Here is a 20,996-nt window from a genome sequence, read left to right on the forward strand (position 1 = left end):
GCTGAGGCATAGGGAGCTCAGTTTCTATTTGTTTTATGTGTCACCAAATGTATTTCCATAGTGGCTGCACATACCTACAGGTCCACCAGCAGTGGATCAGAGTTCCTATCTCACCACACCCCCTCCAACAGTTGTTGATTTCTGATTTTTTAATTGGGCTATCTTTGAGGGTACTAGGTGATATCTCATAGTTGGTTTAATTTGCATTTCCCTATGGCTAATGATTGGGAACATTTTGTCAGGTGTTTATTGGCCATTTGGATTTTGGAACTTCTGAAACTTCTGTCCAGGTCTTTGCCCACCTCCTCACTGGGCCATTTGTTTTTTTCTTATTGTAGGCTGGCAGAGTATTGTAGACTTTAGTGAAAAGGCCTTTTTCTGGTGTGTGATTGCTAAATATGTTTTCTCAGTCTGTGGGGACTCTTATTACTCTCCTGGAAAAGACTTTCGATGTCTGCAGGTGTTTTATCTTCATTATATCCCACTTGTGGATTTGTGCTTCCTCTGTGTTTATATCCTTCCCTAATTATGATAGCCTATGTATTCCCTATGCCAAAGTTCTTAGGTTTGTCCAAATTCCCTCATTATTAGTCCTAATACTTTGGGGTTTTATCTCAATATCTATGATCCACCTTGAGTTTATTTTTGTGCATGGGGTGAGGTAAGGGTCTCGCTTCATTTTCTTGCAGTAGATATTCTTTTGTTTCAGCACCACTTATTTAAGAGGGTATCCCCTTCCCATTTGAAATTATTTGGGCCATTGTCAAAGATCAGTTGTCTGTATACTGATGATTTCATTTCTGTGTTTTCAGTTCTCATCCATTGGTCGGAGTATCTGTCATTATATCAGTACCACACTGTTTTGACCACTGTGGTTGTATAATAGGTGCTAAAGTCAGGTAAAGACAGCCCTCCAACTTTGTCTATCTTGTTGAGAAGTTCTCTCCTAATTCTGGGCTTCTTCTGTCTCCATATGATTGGTAGTCAGTTTTTACAATCATTTGAAAAAAGATGTTGGTATTTGTATTGGAATGGCCTTGGGTAGGACTGACATCTTCACTATAATAAGTCTTCTAATCCACAAGCACGGGATATACTTTCATTTGCAAAGGTCACTCTTGGTTTATTCTAATAGTGCTCTGTAGTTTTCCTCATACAAATCTTTTGATTTTTTTGGTTAGGTATATCTCTAGAAATTTCAATTTGTGCTTGGTTATTGTGAAGGTACTACTTTTTGATCTCCTCTTCTGTATATAGCAGTCCAATCGACTTCTGTTTGTTGATCTTGTCTCCTGCCATTCTGCCATATTCCTCTATAGCTGTGTTACAGGGCAAGTTAAAATATTGTCATGTGTGTATAACTTTTACATCTCGTGTCCACCAGCTTACTAGCTTCTGGAGCGATAATATTAAAAGCAACCTGAGAGTGGCATTAGAGAATCCTAATAATAACAGTATCATTGATCTATCCAATAGCATGCATTTAAGGTATTGGTGATCTTTTCAATCTCTCTCTCGTCCCTGTGCCATCAACACAGTTGCAACTCAGCTTCCCCCGCAGGACAGGGCAGCACTACACCCTGGGCTTCCATAATTGTATTACGTCACATGATGGAATAGAAGCTCCATGGACTACTATAGGTCCCTTTATAAGTTCACCATAGTCCTTTTTGGGTGTCCTTGTTGGAGGTGCTTAGGTATTTAATCAGGTCCACCAAGCAAGAGATGACTGATAGATGATAAAACCTGACATATCCATAGTTAATTCATAAAAGTATTTTAAAACGAAAACTTGGTGGGAATTTTGGATCCAATGTAAAACCAAATAAAGTTAATTAAAAGTTATAAGGAATGTTATATGTAAAATATCTGAAGCATAATAATGCATCTTAAGTTTAATAATCTTCAGATATAATGTCAAATTGTCACATTACTGATGATCTGAATTAAGCTTATAGGTGAGTGGCTAGATTAAAAAAAAACAGGTCAAAAATAAAAGTAATTTAAATGAAAACCTGTTAAGTAAAACATGATAATCACAAAATGGAAGTCCACTATACCCACCAGGTTGAAATATAAGAGTAACATTTATGAAGCAAAAGCAACTTGATGACCCATCACTCCAATGTGTCCACTGACACATCACTCTGGACACTGTTGGGTGAGGAGTCTATGCAGGTTCGATCCTTCCATGAGCTGCAAAACATGAGTTGTTGTTCCACACAGGGCCATCTCCTATTGGGTTGAGTGAGGTCTGTTTACCCTAAGCAAGTTCCCTGGTGCCAAAAGGAAATTTCCTGAATCAGTTCTTCCAAGTTCATATCCCTGCCCAACAGATCAAGACATGTCATGCGGCTCCAAGGAAGTCTCAAGGTACTGAAAATATGGTGACCTGGGTCCCTTTCCACTGGACACCCACAAAACCGGGGTTCCCCCAAGGTCCAATGATGACCATTTCCAAAGGTCTGGTGCGGCCACTCTCTGCTTCCTATCCCATCTGAGTTAGTCAATTTGATTCCTGTGTATTACATCTCATTAGGTCCATGTGCACAGTAGATATTTATGTTTATTTTTAAGTATTTGTCATAAAGAAGTCATTGGTTTTGTAAAATCCTATCGTGAGTCTCTAGCTTTGTTTCTGTCACCGTCGTCATATTTTTCAACGAGTTTTCTCTGCTCTTGATTCCAGCTTTCAGGTTCTAATCACTGACAGATATCCATGCATTCTGATCCATTTCACGATGATTCAGTTGGTAATATTCTTCAATTTCTTCATCACTAGCTATATCCATTCCATATGATAATACTCAGGGGGAGGGAATTGGAGAATTAACTGTTAACATGCATTTTAACATGTCTGTCTGCTGTGTGAAGAAAGCTAATCTCAGCATGTTCCAAATTGCTTGATTCTATTTATTTGACAGTTCTGGAAAACATAAAACCCTAGAAAACTCACTTAGCAGATTTTCAAAAGTTAATGAACTGCTAGGGGGCTTGCTTATGTTTTAGGGTACAAATGATTCACATTTCAAATATAATTTAAGTAGAACTTTAATTTGTCTTATACAAGGCAGTGACCTCACAAAGATAAAATTATATCATCAGGATGGGTGAGAACATTGTCGTGAGATCAAGATGGCATCCAATGGCTTGCTGAGATTTGGAGGCTTAACAGGGAGTGAGAGTACAAAAGAAACTATCTAAAACGTGATTGGTGGAAGTTCAGTGCATCGCAGTTACAGACTGGACTACAGAAATGGGGTGGGTCCAGGATTGGGAATCGTAATTTATGATATACTGAGGAGATTGCAAATTTATTTAGGTCCTTCAAGTCAGGGTCGTCAGGGCATGTTAGAACTTAAATTTTTTAAAAAATGTTTCATTGTTGACTTTCGCTGTTCTCTGTAACCCTTTGAAAACCTAATACTCAGAATAGAAGTGCTAATAAAACTATGTGGGATTACATTGGGGGGTTTACAGGTATAATGAGATTTATCATTCTGAAATAGTGGAAGTTATGAATCTGTACATGTCTTAAAATTCATAGAAGCATACAAAACATTATGTTAACTGTATGGACATTTTCAAACTGATCATTCGATTAAGTAAGAAAAGACAGGAATGAATTATTTTCTCAAGAGAAAATGGAAAGGCCAAACGGACAAGAATTAAGGATGAAATATAATGAGGCCACATGAAGGAAGCTGAAGGATAAACTTATAAACAATATTTTCCTTCTCCTGATTTTCAAACTGGCATAGATATCAGAGAAAAGTGTAATTATTTAAACATATAAACAAACATTATTTTGTAATAAAGCACAAAACACCATAAATATAGATTTAGAAAACAAAGGCTATAAAATAAAAAGATAATTTTTCTTTTTTTCTACTCTTAACTAGCATGCTCCATCCCCAAAAAAATCACTTCCATGGATTCAATACTATCTCATAGACCCTAAATAGGGATTCCAAGGCTAAAAATATTTACCAGAACATACAGCTTCATGTTTTCCCTGATGAGTGGCTGGTAAGTTTGCCCCAACCTTGTGATTGTCAGGCAGACACTTACCCAACACCTACTAGGGCTCCATATTCAAGAAATTTCAGCACCCTCATGCAATCATAAACTCTAGTATATCACATGTTTTTACCATGAGTTTGCTATAAATGTTTTAACAGATATGAATGCATTATCTACTTATATATAAATTTGAAAGCAATTAAAATGAAACCCACTGCCATCAATTAATTCTGATTCAGAATGACATTATATTGAAGAGTAGACCGCTCCTGGGATTTCAAAGCTGTACATCTTTACAGGAACAGAAAACCTCGTTTTTCTCTGGTAGATATTGATGTTTATGTGAACATTAAGCAACTAAATATGACATAAGTAGTGCTTACTTTTACACAGTACACATTAATTGTGGGAGCAAAGGATGAAGAAGATAAAATGATACAAAAATACAATGATAAGGCAAATAATTTGCTTCTGATGTAAGAAGATTAACATCATCACTACAAGTTTCACTATTCATTAACTAGCCAGTGCTGTAAATGTCCCCATACACAAGGATGGGCAGCTGGTCAGGGAGATCATCAATTTGTGTTGATGTGCACTGGACAGATTCTCAGCTGCCCTGAATCACTGGACCAAAGCCTGAAGAGCGGTCTTAGAGATCCAGAGAAGGAACACTGAGAAAAGGTGTGAATGTGGGAATGATCTGTCATATCGTAGAATGAGATACATCCACGCTCATATTCTAGGAAAATGCACACCCTGGTAGTACGGTTTCTTAGAGTAAGCTTTGTTTCTGGAGCGGTGAGTGCCCAGTACTCATCCTTATAAAACCTGATGACCCAAAAACCATCCTCGGGTTTAATGACAACCCTGCCCTGTCTCATTATTTTATCCCTACAAAGCCCCAGGTCCCAGGCTCGACTCTCATCAACCTCCACCTCCCAGTAGTGCCTCCCTGAGGTGAAGTGCTGTTGACCCAACACACAGGGAAGGGAATGAAATCTCTGTGGATTATCAGGTAGTTCTTGAGGGTTCTCTCCCCAGGTGACACATCTTCTGTCCTCAGACAAGATGAGGTTACAGTGGGCTGTGTCTGCATCCAGAAGCACCTCCCCTGCAAAGATAATAAGATTTTTAATCCCTTGAAAGAATAGAATTAGAATGTCTTGCAAACAAAGATTATTATCAACTATTTTTCCCGCTCTGATACTCTAATGTGTCTTCAAAGATGTCCACATTCAAATCTCCAGAATATGTAAATGTGTTATATTACATTTGTAAAAAGTACATTTAATATGCAAATAAGGGGGGAAAATCTTTAAAGGTAGCGGTTACCTCCTGGGCCAACCCATTAGTTTTAATATAATAAGGGGCTTTATGTTAGAGAGGCAGGAGCATAATTGTCAGAAAATAGAGATGTGACAGCAACTGGAGGTGGTACTGATGGTCTTTGAAGATTACAGGAAATGAGCCACAAGGTAATAAATGAAGGCCGCCTCCAGGTTAAAAAATCAATGCAACAGAACTCCTTTAAAGCCTTCAGAAAGACCTCAGGCCTGCCAGTCCACTATTTTTATACTTGTGGCCTCCAGAATTGTAAAAGGGATCAGGTTTTGCTCCTTAAGTTATGAAATCTGTGATAATTTTGTACAGAAGCAAACAGGAAGATAATGCATCTGCCCTCCTCCAACACCTTCCTCTGAGACTGAGAATGAGTTTAAAAAGTAAATTCCTTCCTAAACCATCAAGCAATGACTTACCTGGCTGAAAAATTTCTTTCCTCCAGTCTGAAAAAAAATGAAATAAAGCAAAAACCAATAATATGCATTAATAGACCTAGTATTCCCATTTTCTGTCAAAAATATTTTTACTTTTCCAATTACTTCTTTTTGCTGATGTTCCAAATTGATTTGATAATTTTTGCCTTCAATAAATTTTCTACTGAATTTCTTAATGAATTAACGGTATCATAAAACATTAATTCATATATTTTATACTTGTGGTCGTTAGTTTGTTATGCCAACCTGGCTGATAAACATATGTGGGATTAATTGAAGGGTGGAAGGATAAATGGCTCGGTGAGCCCTGCCTTTTTTGTCTCTTGCTCTTTGATCATCGGACCAGTGTGCTTTGCCTCAATTTGAAAGCTACACTACCTGTGGGACACCTAACCTGTAGATTGTGTCCCAGTAATTTGAGGTTCCTTCAAGACCTGCTTCGCCACACCATTGGAATTTACATCTCTTGAGCTGGAGCGTGCCGGAACCTGTCATCTAACTGACTATTGGTGACCTGGCTTGCTGTTTGCTCCTGTGCTTGGATAGCCTGAATTGCTTTTCAGAGAACTACCCGGTGACCCTCAAGACTCGAAGGACTCCCAGGGTCTCACAACTGTCTCACAGGAGTTGCGCTGAGCCATTTGTACTGCTTTATAATTTAATTAACTCTTTATTTCATATGTTATCCATCTATCCATCTGTATAATATATATATATATATATATTTGTTTATTTATTGGTTTTGTTTCTCCAGAGAACCCTGTCTAACACAGTATTTTATGTGGGATACCCTATTGGTGTACAGAAAGTTTTAGCAACATGAATATAGCTTCATTTTGAACAACAAACAAATTGTCTCAAGGGAGACAATTTAACAGAGAGCAGCAAATCAAATCACAAATCAATGCTAGATTGGAAATAAAACGTTCATTTGCCCAGTCCCTTCACTTCTTCTTATATTCTCATTCATTTTATACAACTCACTTCCCTCCCCAAATTTATAAGATCGGAAGAAAATACTTAAAATTGAGAAGCTGCTAACAGAGGTATCACCTTTTTGGAACCTCTCAGAAGAGTTGCCAGCCAAATTTGTTCGTTTGTTTTAACATTTAAAGTGCTGTTTTTAAAAAATAATACAAATATACAATTAAAATAAGTGTTTGATTTTCATAAACCTGGAAATAAAACACATGAAAAACACACATTGAGTTATTATCCTGTTTTTGGTGTTTCTTTCTAATTATGGAACCTTTCAGAGACACGGAACTCGCTGGTCAAATTTATACTTAAGACGTTTACCTATACTTGAATAGGGATTTCTCAGAATCGCTCAGCTAGCTAAAGTCTCTTATGTTAAATATGATCATTTTTCTGCTAATACTCTTGATCCACATCTCATTTATTTCTTCCCTTAAACACTACATAGTTAGGGAGAAAAAAGCAACTCAGAGGGGACAGGTGTGATTTGAGAACCCAGCCGACACTATGAACCTCTTTAACAAGCCTGGTCCTGCATGTGGATTGGGGGAAAGTTTATTAACAACCTGCATAGGCAGATGACACCGCCTTGCTTGCTGCAAGTGAGGAGAACGTGAAGCACTTGCTGAGGAAGATGAAGGATTGCAGCCTTCAGTATGGACTACAACTCAATGAAAGAAAACCCACATCCTCACACCTGGACCAGTAGCTAACTTCAGAATGAACAAAGAAAATATTGACGTTATCAAATGTGTTCTCTTGCCTGATTCAAACCATTGTATTTTAATGGTCTCCTAGGCACATGAAAGTTGAATATTGAATAAGGAAGATGAATGAAGGATCAATATATTTGAATTATGATGTAGGTGAAGAATGTTGAAAGTAGTCAGAGTGTTTCTTAGCGTATGCTGACACTTTGTCTCACGCACTTTGGGCATGTTTTCAGAAGAAAGAGGTCCCTGGAGAAAGACATCCTTCATGGTTGGCATAGTAGCAGGACTGGGAAAAGAGGACGACCTTCTACAAGATGGATTGACACAGTGGCTATGTCAATGGGCTCAACGAACAATCGTGAGGTTATTACAGGAAAAGGCAGTATTGCGTTCTGCTGTAAAGGGGCACACTATGAGTCAGAACCTACTCAGTGACACATAACAACAACAACAACAAAAATAAGAGCAGGATGCGCCATGATTTTTTTAATGTGCCAAAATTATTACCTGTCCTATTTTGAAACCATGTTATGAATTTAAAGTGACTGTAAATCTGAAGGAATTATTTAAAAAGAAAGCATTCATTGACAGGCTGTTGAAAAACAATTCCTAAACTACTTTTAGGATATAATTAACTCCCTGTTTTCATGGAAGTGAAATGAAAGATTCCAGAAATGGGGAAATAGCACTTGTTAAAAAGGATGATTGCTTTGGCATAGAAGAGCAATACAAGCTGTGGATCCTGGACATAAATCAGCTCACTCTATTTCTCTAAATAAACTTATTTGTGAACATACCATTATTAATTCATTTTTATATTGTCTATTGTATGAGGGTAAATTTGAATAGTTTCGGTAGTGACCATAAATGCCATAATTCCTAAAATGTGTATTCTGACTCTTTACAGAAATATATTCTTCTAGAGCTCCCAAAATAAGAGTGAAAATTTAAAAGTATCTTCTTAGTAAAAACAAATAGTACATATTTCAAAATGAGTTAGGGAAAATAAAACAGACTATGATTGAAGTTCACACTTTCCCTAGTTAGCTTCACTATAGCAATCATTAAGATAAATATATAAGCATATTTCACACTTTCTCCAGTTTGTTTCAGTACAGCAATCATTAAGAGAAATATAGAAGCATATAAACAAATCAGATAAAAATATTAAAGTAATCTTCTGATGTAGTTATTGAGACATAATAGTAACTGAAAGGAAATATTAGAGACGTTTCTTGATTTAGAAAAAAAGATTGTGAAAATTGCAGGAGAGACACTTCTGGAATGACAGAGACTTGAAATGATCAAATCTACTTTTCAAAAAGTAACAATAAAAGGGGGAAATTTTACAAAACACAATTACTTTGAAAACATAAAAGTTAGTAAAGGTGAAAAGCATGAGCCTCAGTAAAGAAAAATGTTCTTTAAACTAGTATTTTAGTTCAGAGATGCTCCCCTCACCCATCCTTCAATTTGCGATGCTGGAATTTAAACAGGTTGGGTACGCAATGAGGCCCAGTAACTTAGCTGATCAGATCTGGAGTCCATGCACTGAAAACGCAGCCCTATATAAATGGTCAGGAGCAATAATTACCAACAGACATTCTGAGAAGGTCCATGGAACAAGACAGCTAGAATGAATCCTGATCATTCATATACCGCTGACCATATGGAAGGGTGCATATGTGTATAAAACGGCACATATACTGAAGAAAATGTCTATTGTGTTGAACACAGAAGTTGCCTTAGCATCTTTTTCTTCATTCCAAGCAACCACCACAGTACTGGGATGAAATTTCCACCCAGGAGTCATGGGTGTTTTATCTATTTAGTCTGATCATATCTTACACACATGTACACAGTTGTAGGGACATAAGTTAATGTCCCAAACACGTCCACTGCAGCCAGCCAAGCATTTCCTGTGTCTCTTGGACCACCTAGAGGAAACTTTTCCCGATATCCAAGGTGCACAGCAAAGCCCGAAGCATTGTGAATGTTCCTTGGTCATTCCCCTTATCTGAGGGTCAGGTAAGTGAGTTTTACATTAATTTTCCCTGCTTGAGTAATGGTTTAGGTTGGGCTGCTAATCAAAAGGACAACTGTTCAAAGCCACCAACTTCTCAGTAGGATAAAGATGAGGCTTTCTACTTCCACAAAGAATGACTGACTCAGAAACCCACTCTGGGCAGTTCTACCAGGTCTTATAGGGTTCCTATGGGTCAGAATCAACTCCATGGCAGTGAGATTTTTTGTTTGGCACCATAATATGGATGACAATAGGAGGCATTTTCAGCCCCTTTCCCCAGACCCACCTCACTGGAAGTATAAAAGGGATCTCCCAGAGTAACCCACCTCAGCAGAAACTATTCTTTGCAGCCCACGATTCATTGGACAAAGCAGTACTGCATCCCTGTCTTTAAATTCTCAATTATAATAAATTGAGGGCTCCAGGTCATCAAATTAGCTCCAGGTCAATTTTTCAATCTCTTGGCACCTATATAGGGAGGATCTCTGTTCCTTTGGAGGTTGAAGGACTCACAGCTGTATTGCTCACTAGTCAGAGACAACTGAAAGCACACACCATGAAAATTTTCACCACTAGCTGTCCCTTCTCCCTCAAAAGCTCCCCGGGAAGCATGGAAAACTCCCACAATCTGTCATTTCACTATTCCCCATGAAAGAAGAACAACAATGGTCTTCCTCTTCCTAGTTTTATTCTCCAAGGATTGAATTTTGACAACCCAGAGTGCAGTGCACAGTTTCACGTTTGATGATCCTGAGAAGAAGGTAGTCACACATGATGGCACTGTCTGGAATTGCAGCCTTTCCGCTCTGCTCCTCCTTTAGCAGCACCATTAGGGTTCAAAGATAATGATAGTCCTTTGGGCTATCCCAAGGACGCCTCCTCTTATCATCCATCTTTGAGTAGCCCCATTATCTCAGGTTGTGCATGAAGCCCTGAAACTGCCAAAGTTAACGGGTAAAGGCTTTTAATGAATTATTAATGCCTGAAATTTGAAAGAGTTACAGAGAAAAAAGAATTTTCAACTAAGGTTGGAAGTCTTACTTGTCCAAAGTTTTTAACTATAATCTCTAATTATTAATTGTCACTACCAAGATGTGCTGATGCTTGTATAATGAAGAGACAGTCAAGTTATATGTATACACATTCTCAATAAATGTTGAGCCGACATTTTACAACCATTTACAAAGTGACTTCAAAAAATTCATAGGAATATTTCATTATCTTTCGATTATGTTTTTCATAAACCTATTGATGATCTTGTGCACTGAGGATAAAAACATACTTTACAGAGTTATTTAAAGAAAGTCATTAAACAAACAAAAGAGAGTACAGAAAAAACATTTTGGCACCGTGAAAAGCAGACTGTAGGGCTGCTGTAATATATTGTCAATAACGTTCTGTTTCCATATTAAGCTTAGATATTCAGAGAAACAAGAATTATGAAAAATATGCAAAACAATTGTTGGAATTTCTATTTTTTGTCGGTTTTTGTTGTTGTCTTGTTTTCTTTTTTGCATTGTTTTGCTCTGTCTCATTTTTGTGCATATTATTATCTCTGCAGGTCTATCTAGATAAGATATTCTGGATAAACAATCTGGAAGAGAAAACAACTGGACCCTCACTTCTGAGGGGACATGGGAGAGGAGGAGGTGGGGGAAAGGAAGTGGGTGTTAACAAACCCAGGGGGAAGGGAACAACAAGTGATCTAAAATCAATGGCAAGGAGGGTGTAGGAGTCCTGGTAGGCTTGATGAAGCTCAATGTAACTGTGAGAAATCACTGAAACCCAAATGAAGACTGAATATGATAGTTGGATAAGAGGAAAGTAAAAGGATATAGAGGAAAGAACATGGAGTCACAGGGCTTTTAAAGAGGTCTAAATATAGGAATGTGCATATGTAAATATATTTATGTATGATGATGGGGAAATAGATCTATGTATGCATACATTTATAGGTTTAGTATTCAGGTGGCAGATGGACATTGGGCTTCTACTCAAGTACTCCCTCAATGCAAGAACACTTTATTCTATCAACCTGGGATTCCATGATGATCACCTTCCTGGCATGATCACGAAGACAAAGTGGTGCATAAGCAAATGTAGTGAAAAAAGCTGATGGTGCTCAGCTATCACAGATATCGCATCTGGGGTTTAAAAGACTTGAAGATCAACAAGCGGCCATCAAGATGAGAAACAACAAAACCAACATGAAAGAAGCACAGCAGCCTGTGTGATCATGAGGTGTCGATGGGATCAGGTTTCAAGAATCAAAGACCCAGAACAAAAAAACCTATCATTGTGAATGAGCGGCAGTGGGGTGTGGAGACCCAAAACCCATCTCTAGGCAATCTGCCATCCCCTTAAAGAAGAGAAGGGTCTCAGGCAGGAGATGAGCTAGTCAGGGTGCAGTATAGCACCACACCAATGAAACAGAAAACTTTCCTCTAGTTCTTTAATGCTCCCACTCCCACTATCATGACCCCAATTCTACTTTATAAATGCGGCTAGACCAGAGCATGTACACCATGTACACTGGTACTGATAAGATGTGGAAACACAGGGAATCCACGACAGGTAAACCCCTCAGGATAAATACTGAAAGTAGCCATACCAGGAGGGCAAGGGGAAGGTGGGGGGAGAAAAGGGGGAACCAATCACAAGGATCTATCTATAACACCCTGCCAAGGGGGTGGACAAAAGAAAAGTGGATGACAGGAGACATTGGCTAGTGTAAGATATGAAAAAATAATAATAATTTTAAATTATCAAGGGTTCATGAGGAAGGGAGGGTAGAGAAGGGGCGGGATACATAAGAAGCTGATACCAAGGGCTCAAGTAGAAAAAAATGTTTTGAAAATTATGATGGAAACAAATGTGCAAATGTGCTTGACACAATGGATGGATGGATGGATGGATGGATGGATGGATTGTGATGAGTTGTATGAGCCCCCAATAAAATGATAAAAGAAGATGTTGGGAATTATGGATAAGGGAATTAAGAGGAAATTGGGATAAGTAAGTATGTATAAAAAGTAAGTATGTATAAAAAGCTCAGTGATAATATGTTTAAAGAATTAAGGAAGGGTGTAATGACAATAAAGAAAAATATCAATAAGAAAACAAAATTATACAGAAGAACTCATAATTCAAAAATATACAAAAGAAAGATATCACTTACCAGGATACAAGAAAGCATTCTGCCAGTCTGTAAGTGGACAAATTAATAACATACCATTAATCTGTGTGTAAGTCTGTAAAAAGATGAAGCCAGAAGAAAAGAGTACACTACAACCAGAGAGGAAAGAAAAAAAGAAGGACAGTAACAAAAGGGAAGTGAGGAAAGATGGAAGAATCCATAAATGAAGACCAAAAGAGGGAGGACATTTTTAAAGGGGGAGGAAAGGTAGGAATAAACATAGAGTCACCAGGCAAATAAGTGAAAGAGAATAAGACAAAGAGGAACAGCAAAGAAGAGAAATAAAAAAGGTGACAAAAAGTAATAAAATATTAAAATAGGAATATTTCTTTCTCTTGATTATTTCAGCGCAAGATTGTCCAAATTTAAAAAAAAAATTTTGTTCAATATCTTTTCCAGATTCTCTTCCATTTACATTCCTATAAAGTGATCTTAACTCATATCATGGGGTTCATTAAACTCCAAGCACCTCTGCAGGACAGAGTGGAACTGCCCCAAGGGATTCTAAGACTGCACTCCAGTAAGGAAGCTGACTGTCCCTCGGTGCCCAGAGAAAGTTGGGGGGTCCAATTTGCCCAACTTTTAGTTAGTAGCTGAGCATGAAACACCACCAGGGCTCCTTACAGGGAGCATAACTAATAGTACATTTGGTTTTTTCCCCCACAGGGAAATAAGGCTGAAAATAATCTGTCTCTTCCTATTTGCTATCTGGTCCTTTGAAATAAGTAATCTTTGAAATAATTCATACTTACTATTCAGGAATTTAGTCTTCCTTTCCTCTGAAAGGAAATACACACATAAGTCGGGGCACTCAAAGAGACCAAGACACAGAAGCAAAGACATGTATTAGTCTGCAGCTTTTTATAATCATTACAATCACATTAGTCAAGCCAGGGCTGCCTTCTGACATTCTTCCTCATGAATAAAATAAAGTTCAATAACATGTTCTCTAAGCATATTTTTATTTTAAACATATAATCACGATGGTCAGGGAACTTTTTCCTAACAGGAGAGCTACAATAAATGCAGACAATGTAGAGAATCAATTGTATCTAGAATATAGAGTACAGTAGGAAAGATGAAGTGACCCAAGAAGAGATTCCCATAGAATTCTATGACCTTTCAAAGACTTTAACTGTGGGAGGAAAATTACCTATTTTATATTGATGTTTTCCTGACAAAAAAATTTTACAACTCATTTTAATGTCATGGGGGAAAAAACTTGTTGGGTGTTCCTGCACATTGATAGGAGATCAGTTATTAAGATAAAAAACAAACTCATATTGATTTTCTAGATGATTCATGTGCTCTAGGACAAAGAGGGAAAGAAGAAAACACATGATTTCTTGAATTAAATATATCTGATCTCATGAGGGCAATTATTAAATTCCCAGTAGTTGCTATTTAGGGTCTATTGCAGAATATTATCGTTATTCACAAGATTGTCTTCTTATGCATATTCTGTGAATGAACAGCTATAATTTATTTGATGAATGCAGTGAATTAGATATTTAATAAAGGCTTTATCCATTCAATTTAATGATAGCAAAAAACTATGCAGTGGAGTTTCTCAATTTATAAGAAATTTCCCAGGATCTTATATTTCAAAAATGTACTAAATCTACATTATTGATAACTGTGCAGACATATTTGTTAAACTGCAAGAGAGACTCATTTAAAATACAGTTTTATTCCCATATGATTTACATACCATACTATCCAGTGGTTTAATATATATTGAAAACAGTTAGGCATTCATCAACACAATTGATTTTAGAACATTTTTATTCATGAATCCATTATTACTAGCTTATCAGCCCTCCACCTTTTCCTGCCATATCCCTAAAAACCTACTAAAATAGTTACTGTCTCTTTATATTTAGGTGTCCTGGATTTTATATAAACAAAATCAAACAAAAACACGATAACAACAAATGAAACACAGGAAAACATCAAACCTCAAAAGTTAGAAAATAGCAACTACTAGAGCAAGCTAAAAATGGGCCAGAAGGGACAATAAATAATAAATTGTTCGATAGTAACCTAACTATAAGGCCAGAGTGCTCTTTAGAGGCAAGGTTGGCAAGACTTCTCTTAGATGCTTTGGGCATGTCAGGAGAGACCAGTCCCTGGAGAAGGACATCATGCGTGCTAAAGGAGAGGAGGAATGGAAAAGAGGAAAGCCCTCAAGGAGATGGATTGACACAGCAGCTGCAACAATGGTCCCAAGCAGAGGAACTTTTCTCAGGGTGACTAAGGAATGTTTAAAGTGTCCTTCTGTCGTCCACAGGGGCACTATGGGTCAGAGCTGACTGGGTGGCATCTAAAGACAGGGAGGTTGGAATTGACTGGAAGGCAAGGGGGGGTAGGTCCAAATTAATGTGGTAAAGGAGAGACTATGGAACAACAGTTTTGTGTATTTCACGGTAGTTAAAGACACTTTCAGGCGAAGAGGAAGAAGAAATTAGGGGAAAGTTGAATTCTCTAGTTACTATCAAGGCTATCTGAATAATTCTCCCAGGTGGGCACATAACAAACATGCTATGGATTGTTTTGTTGCTAGATGACATCGAGTCAGTTCCCATTCATAGCAACACAGTGTACAACAGCACAGAACTCTGCCCATTTCTGTGTCATCCTCACAATTGTTATGAGGATCAAAAGAATCTCATTAGTTAATCATGCTAATTAGACTCCTGTATCTACTTTTTGGGTATTTTGCCTGTATTTTTTTCTCGGTATGCATTTTTACAAAATTATCTTTCACTTTTCATAGTAACTTTTGTGCCTACTTCTTGTCTTTTTTATTCCTTGTGAAATTTCAAATTGCATTGCCATTAAACAATCTGAGTCATTTCTTGCTGGCCACCTTTTATTGTCTGTCTCCAGTGAAGCTCCTACCCACTTTAGTCATATGATAGTTTCAAGTATATAATCGCTAAAAAAAATTTGGGCACTCTTGATAAAAACATTTTATGAATGTACATATATATTTGTGAAAACATATTGTTTTCATTAATGATCATGACATTGTTCTATATAAGCTTAAGTTAGTTACCTTGACATTAGCTTTGGTCTTGGAAAAATGGAGTGATATGACCAATTGACTGAGTTGGGTTTTATATGTGCAGGAAGACAAGCAACTCACCTACATCTCTCTCCCATCACTCAGAGAAAATTAAATAATATTTTATTTTTTTAAACAGTGTAAACTTTAAATGATGATTGATTCATTAAATAATGTTGCTATCAAATGTTGTTTATAATAGAATTCAATGAAATAATACGGTCTAATAAATTTTGTTACTTATACTTTGAAATTTACTATCATATGTATCTATTTGATGCAGGAAAAAAAGTATTTCTATTTATCTTTTATAACACTATTGAGATGTAAGAAGGACGTGAATTATTTTTGAAGATTTCTGTGTTCATATCATCTAGTTTCAAATGCATTCAGGAAAAAATATCTTACTGCATAATAACAAGTCTCTAGTTTTATTGAAGCCAGGACTTTTCACCCTTCATTTACATATTGTACATTGCTACCGAGAAGAAAGCCTTTTTCACTTCTTTTCCTCAGATGAAAAAATAAATATTTAAGTATATATTTACTTTTCCAGCAAAGCCAATGAGGTTCAAAGAGAATAAAGTACAAAGAAACAATGACGTTAAGTTATTGATAGATACATCCTCACATTATCTAGAAGAGTAGCTCCTACAAATACATTGTGTCTGGAAATGAAAAGAACTCACCAATTTCTTCTCTCAATTTCTCTGAAAAGTAACAAAAAGAGAGAGAAAAGCAATTTACAAAGGAAGTAAAGTTACAAGTAAATCAGTTTGCCTATGAGGAAATCCTTTCTTTTATTTTGCTTCCTTTATATTAAAGCCCCACACAAATATGTTTCACAAACACAGGGCCATAGCCCGACATTTTTTGATGATAGTTTTTGAATGAAGCAAAAAGCCTACCTTTTCTTCCTTCAGTTTCTCTAAGCACCACATTAAATGAAAAAGGCAGAAGTGGAATCAATAAAATATTTTTGGAAATATGGCTAAAATTCATTAAAGATAAATGGAAGTAAATAACAAATGGAATAACTGAGATCCTAAGTTTTTACATAATGGTGAAATACTGAGAGCCCCATTTTCATATTTTCTGGTTTGTTCTTCAGTTTGATTCTAATCAAGATCATGAACATATTGCGTTTGTCAGTCCACACCTCTGCGGTGTCCCCCGCACCAGTGGCCTCAAACGCCTCCCTGACCCCAGCCTGTTGCTGCTGGCGCAGGAGCTAGCACCTTGGCCTTGTGTTTTCCACTGGAGCCACTTCTACCCACTTCTGGGCTGGTCTTTGCCACTCCAGCGCCCCTTGTTGCCCCAGGTTTTCCAGCTGGCGCAGGAGGCTCACTGCTCTGGTGCACTTCCGACGGCCGCAGGTTCTGACTACTGGCTAAACACTACATGCCTGCTGGGATCCGTGGGAGTGCATGCTTGATCTGAAGAGCACCCATTCTCCTCACATAGCCTGGCTTCAGAGCCCTACATCAGCACCACCTCCCATTGCAGCAAGGCCTCCCCTACCTTCTCCTTTTATTAGGTACCTTTAAAAATTGGAGAGAGCAAGGGGGGACTTCTTTCATCATTTTTCACTTCTTTTCTTCTTTTCCTTTTTTACTCTTTTCTTTTTTTTTAATTCAACAGGAAAAAAAGCTGCTAAGTGTGCACTGACAGAGAAGGTCAAAGCACACAAGGGCATACATAGAGGTTCCAGCCCCCACTCCAGTCACTATAACTTATCACCATTGTTGGCCATTTAACCCTCGAGAAACTCTACGAACACGGCAGTTTTTACCAAGTCTATAGTCGCTCACAGGCAGTTCTCTGATAGAATCCTTAATAGTAACACAGAAGTAGACCTAAGGTCCCCTGGACTCCCAGAAACATGGGGTCTACAAAAGGATCAAGGAAAAATCAACAGACCGTATACTCTCAAAAAAACCCAAAAAAAACCAGAGAGATAAAACACAATAGCAGAGTTAATGATGCTCATAAAGATTCAGACATGGATCTATCACAGAAGTAAATCTTCAGAAGTATTCTTGGAGTAATACGGGAGATGATGAAAGCAACTCAGAATACGGATGCAATGACAGAGGAGATGAAAGGGTCGACGCACCAAAGAGAAATACACATGCTAATGGACGAGGTAGCAGAAGGCACACACAAAGTTACAGAATTTATGATTAGGCTTGAGGAGGCAGAGAACCATATCAGTGATCTGGAAGTCACTCAAACAGACCTCAGCAAGTGAGAAAAACCGTCAAATAGGAAAATTAAAGGAGCAGAAGATAACCTCAGATCAATGACAGATGCAATGAAGAGGAATAATATTCAAATAACTGGTCTACCGGAGCAGAACACACCACACAAGTCAACAGAGAAGATAGCGAGGGAATTTCTGGAAGAAAACTTTACCACCTTACTGAATGAAGACCAGGCACTCATACAGGATGAAGAAAGGCCACCAACTTGACTGAACCCCAAGAAGAACTCACCAAGACAAATAATAGTAAAAATATCCATCTTTGAGAAAAAAGAGAAAATTTTCAGAGTAGAAAGAGAAAGGAAGACAGTCACATACAACAGAACTCTGGAAAGAAAAGCTCACTCTATCAGCAGACACTATGAAGAGGTGGAGAGAGTGGAGCAACAATTTATAAAATCTGAAAAGAAAAACACCTCCCAAAGAATCCTTTACCCTGGCTAATTATCCATTAAGATAGATGGGGAGATATGGGTCGTCCAGGACAAGGAAAGACTCAAAGAATATGCTTCAAGACACCGGCCCTACAGAAGACACTGGCTGAATCACTATGGACAGAGGATCAACCTCCACACAGCACAACCATGAGAGCACCATATAAGCTGTCTCCATCCAGAAGCCAACATCACAACAACAATTACAAGGTAACAGGGCCTCAGAGGGAAGAGAAGACAAGATAGAAACTCCCTACACAAACACAGCACACTGATCTGAAGGAAGAATGGAAAACACCCAAAACACAAAAAATGGTGTGACATCAATGAATGCACAGATTGTGGTGATAGCTGAAATCCAATGGACTTAGTTCATACATTTAAAAAAAAGGCTGGAGGGCTGGCTCAGAAAACATATCCCTCAATCTGTTGCCTGAGACGCATCTTAAGTACACAAAAAAAATAAGCTAAGAATAAAAGGCTGGTGGAAAGTATACCTGGTAAACGGCAACTTAAAAATAGTAGGGGTGGAAACCTTATTTTCCGACAAAATGGACCTCAAAGATCAAAGCATAAAAATAGAAAGGACACTATATAATGCTCAAAGGTTCAGTAAACCAAGAACCAGTTAACATATTGAATGTTTTTGCGCCCAACAATGGAGCGGTAAATTTCGTCAAAAAAAATTAAACAAATGAAAAAAGGAATGACAGATTCAACGATCATAGGAGCTGAATTTAATACTCCACTATCAGAGAAAGACAAATAAATATCTGGGAAAGAATCTGAGCAAAGAAGCTATAGAGCTAAACAATGTAATTAGGCAACTGGGCCCATAGACATGTATCGAGCTTTCCATCCTAACATAAAGAAATTCACATTCTTCTCAATCCCACATGGCTCATTTTCAAGAATACACCACACGCTGGGTCACAAGTCAAGCCTGCGTAAATCCAAACACATAGAGAGTATTCAGATGTCTTTCTCGGATCACCATGCCATAAAGTGGCAGATTAATTAAAGGATGGCCAGAAAAGCAAGCATAATCAATTGGCGGATGAACAACGATCTCCTGCAACATGAATGGGTACAGGCCCATATTAAAGAGTATGCTAGGATGTTTCTAGAAACTAAGGAGAATGAGAATACAACGTATCAAAACTTATGGGATATTGTGAAGGCAGTTAGTAGAGATAGCTTGATATCAATAAATGGATATCAATAAACGGATATGAAAAAATAAGAGAGGCTTATGACACATATGCTAACACAAAACAGAGTCAACAGGACAACCCCTCCAATAGCAAAAGGAAATAAATTTTAAAAATCAGGGCATTTTTAAACCAGTGGGAAGACAAGAGAATGATGCAAAAGATAAAAAATGCATCACAAAGCTGGTTCTCTGAGAGAATCAACAGAATTGACAGACCGGTGGTGAATCTAACCAATGGAAGGAAGGACCAAACATCAAAAGCTTGGATGAGGGATGGAACAGATGTAATTACACAAACCCTAATGAGGTTAAAAGGATAATCACAAAATACTATGAAGGTCTGTATTCTAATGAATTCAGAAACATAGAAGACATGGATAGATACTTGGAAAAACATTCCCGCCATAGATTATCGCAGACAGAGGTCCAGAAACTCAACAAACCGTTAGTGAAAGAAGAAATAGAGAGGGTCATCAGGAAGCTACCAACAAAAAAGCTCCCGGGCCAGAAGACTTCACAGCGGAATTCTACCGAGCATTCAGGGAAGAGTAGACTCCTATCCTCCACAAAGCATTTCAAAGCATAAAAAAGGGTGGCAAACTCCTAAGCTCATTCAACAAAGCCAGTATAAGTTTGATATCCAAACAGGGCAAAGACCCCACAGGTATAAAGTACTACAGACCTATATCTCTAATGAACATAAATGCAAAAATTCTTAACAAAATATTGGCCAATAGAATATAAAAGTATATAAAGCATATCATCCACCACGACCAGGTATGATTCATCCCTGGGAGGCAGTGATGGTTCAACATCTGAAAATCCATCAATATTGTACACCACATCTCTAAGAAAAAGGATAAAACTATATGATAATATCCATAGATGCAGAAAAAGCATTTGACAGCGTCCAACATCCATTGCTAATTAAGACACTCATGAAGATAGGAATGGAAGGTAAATTCCTCATGATAATACAAGCCATCTATAAAGCCAACAGCCAACATTATACTTAATGGAGAAAAGACAAAAATAATCCCTCTGAAAAAAGGTACAAGACAAGGATGTCACTTGTCCCCACTTCTATTCAATATTGTGCTGGAGGTTCTAGTTAACAACATAAAACAATGGAAGGACATCGAGGGGATCCAACTGGTAGAAGAGAAGGTGAAACTATCGCTATTTGCAGATGACATGAACCGAACCTGTACATTGAAAACCCCTAAAGCTCCACAACAGGAGTACTTACAGCGATAGAGGAATATGGAAAAGTGGCAGGATACAAGATCAACAAACAGAAGGCGG

At 37.7% G+C, this 20,996-nt stretch overlaps 1 protein-coding gene across 1 annotated transcript in view; it reads right to left on the minus strand.

The window, feature by feature from the left end:
- Positions 1-3,897: 3,897 nt before the first annotated feature.
- The window catches only part of LOC123522024 (butyrophilin subfamily 1 member A1-like), a 43,520-nt gene continuing 26,421 nt past the window's right edge, over positions 3,898-20,996 (minus strand). The window contains exons 6-10 of the mRNA XM_045293029.1: positions 16,471-16,491; positions 13,467-13,493; positions 12,697-12,723; positions 5,784-5,810; positions 3,898-5,137 (exon numbers count right to left, since the gene is read on the minus strand). Coding sequence (XP_045148964.1) covers positions 4,602-5,137; positions 5,784-5,810; positions 12,697-12,723; positions 13,467-13,493; positions 16,471-16,491 — 638 coding nt within the window. The 3' untranslated portion in view covers positions 3,898-4,601. The remainder of the gene's footprint in view (positions 5,138-5,783; positions 5,811-12,696; positions 12,724-13,466; positions 13,494-16,470; positions 16,492-20,996) is intronic.

The sequence above is a fragment of the Echinops telfairi genome, unplaced genomic scaffold (genome assembly GCF_000313985.2).
Source record: "Echinops telfairi isolate 266 unplaced genomic scaffold, ASM31398v2 ScPeMD7_655;HRSCAF=1070, whole genome shotgun sequence".
In the NCBI taxonomy this organism is placed as follows: Eukaryota; Metazoa; Chordata; class Mammalia; order Afrosoricida; family Tenrecidae; genus Echinops; species Echinops telfairi.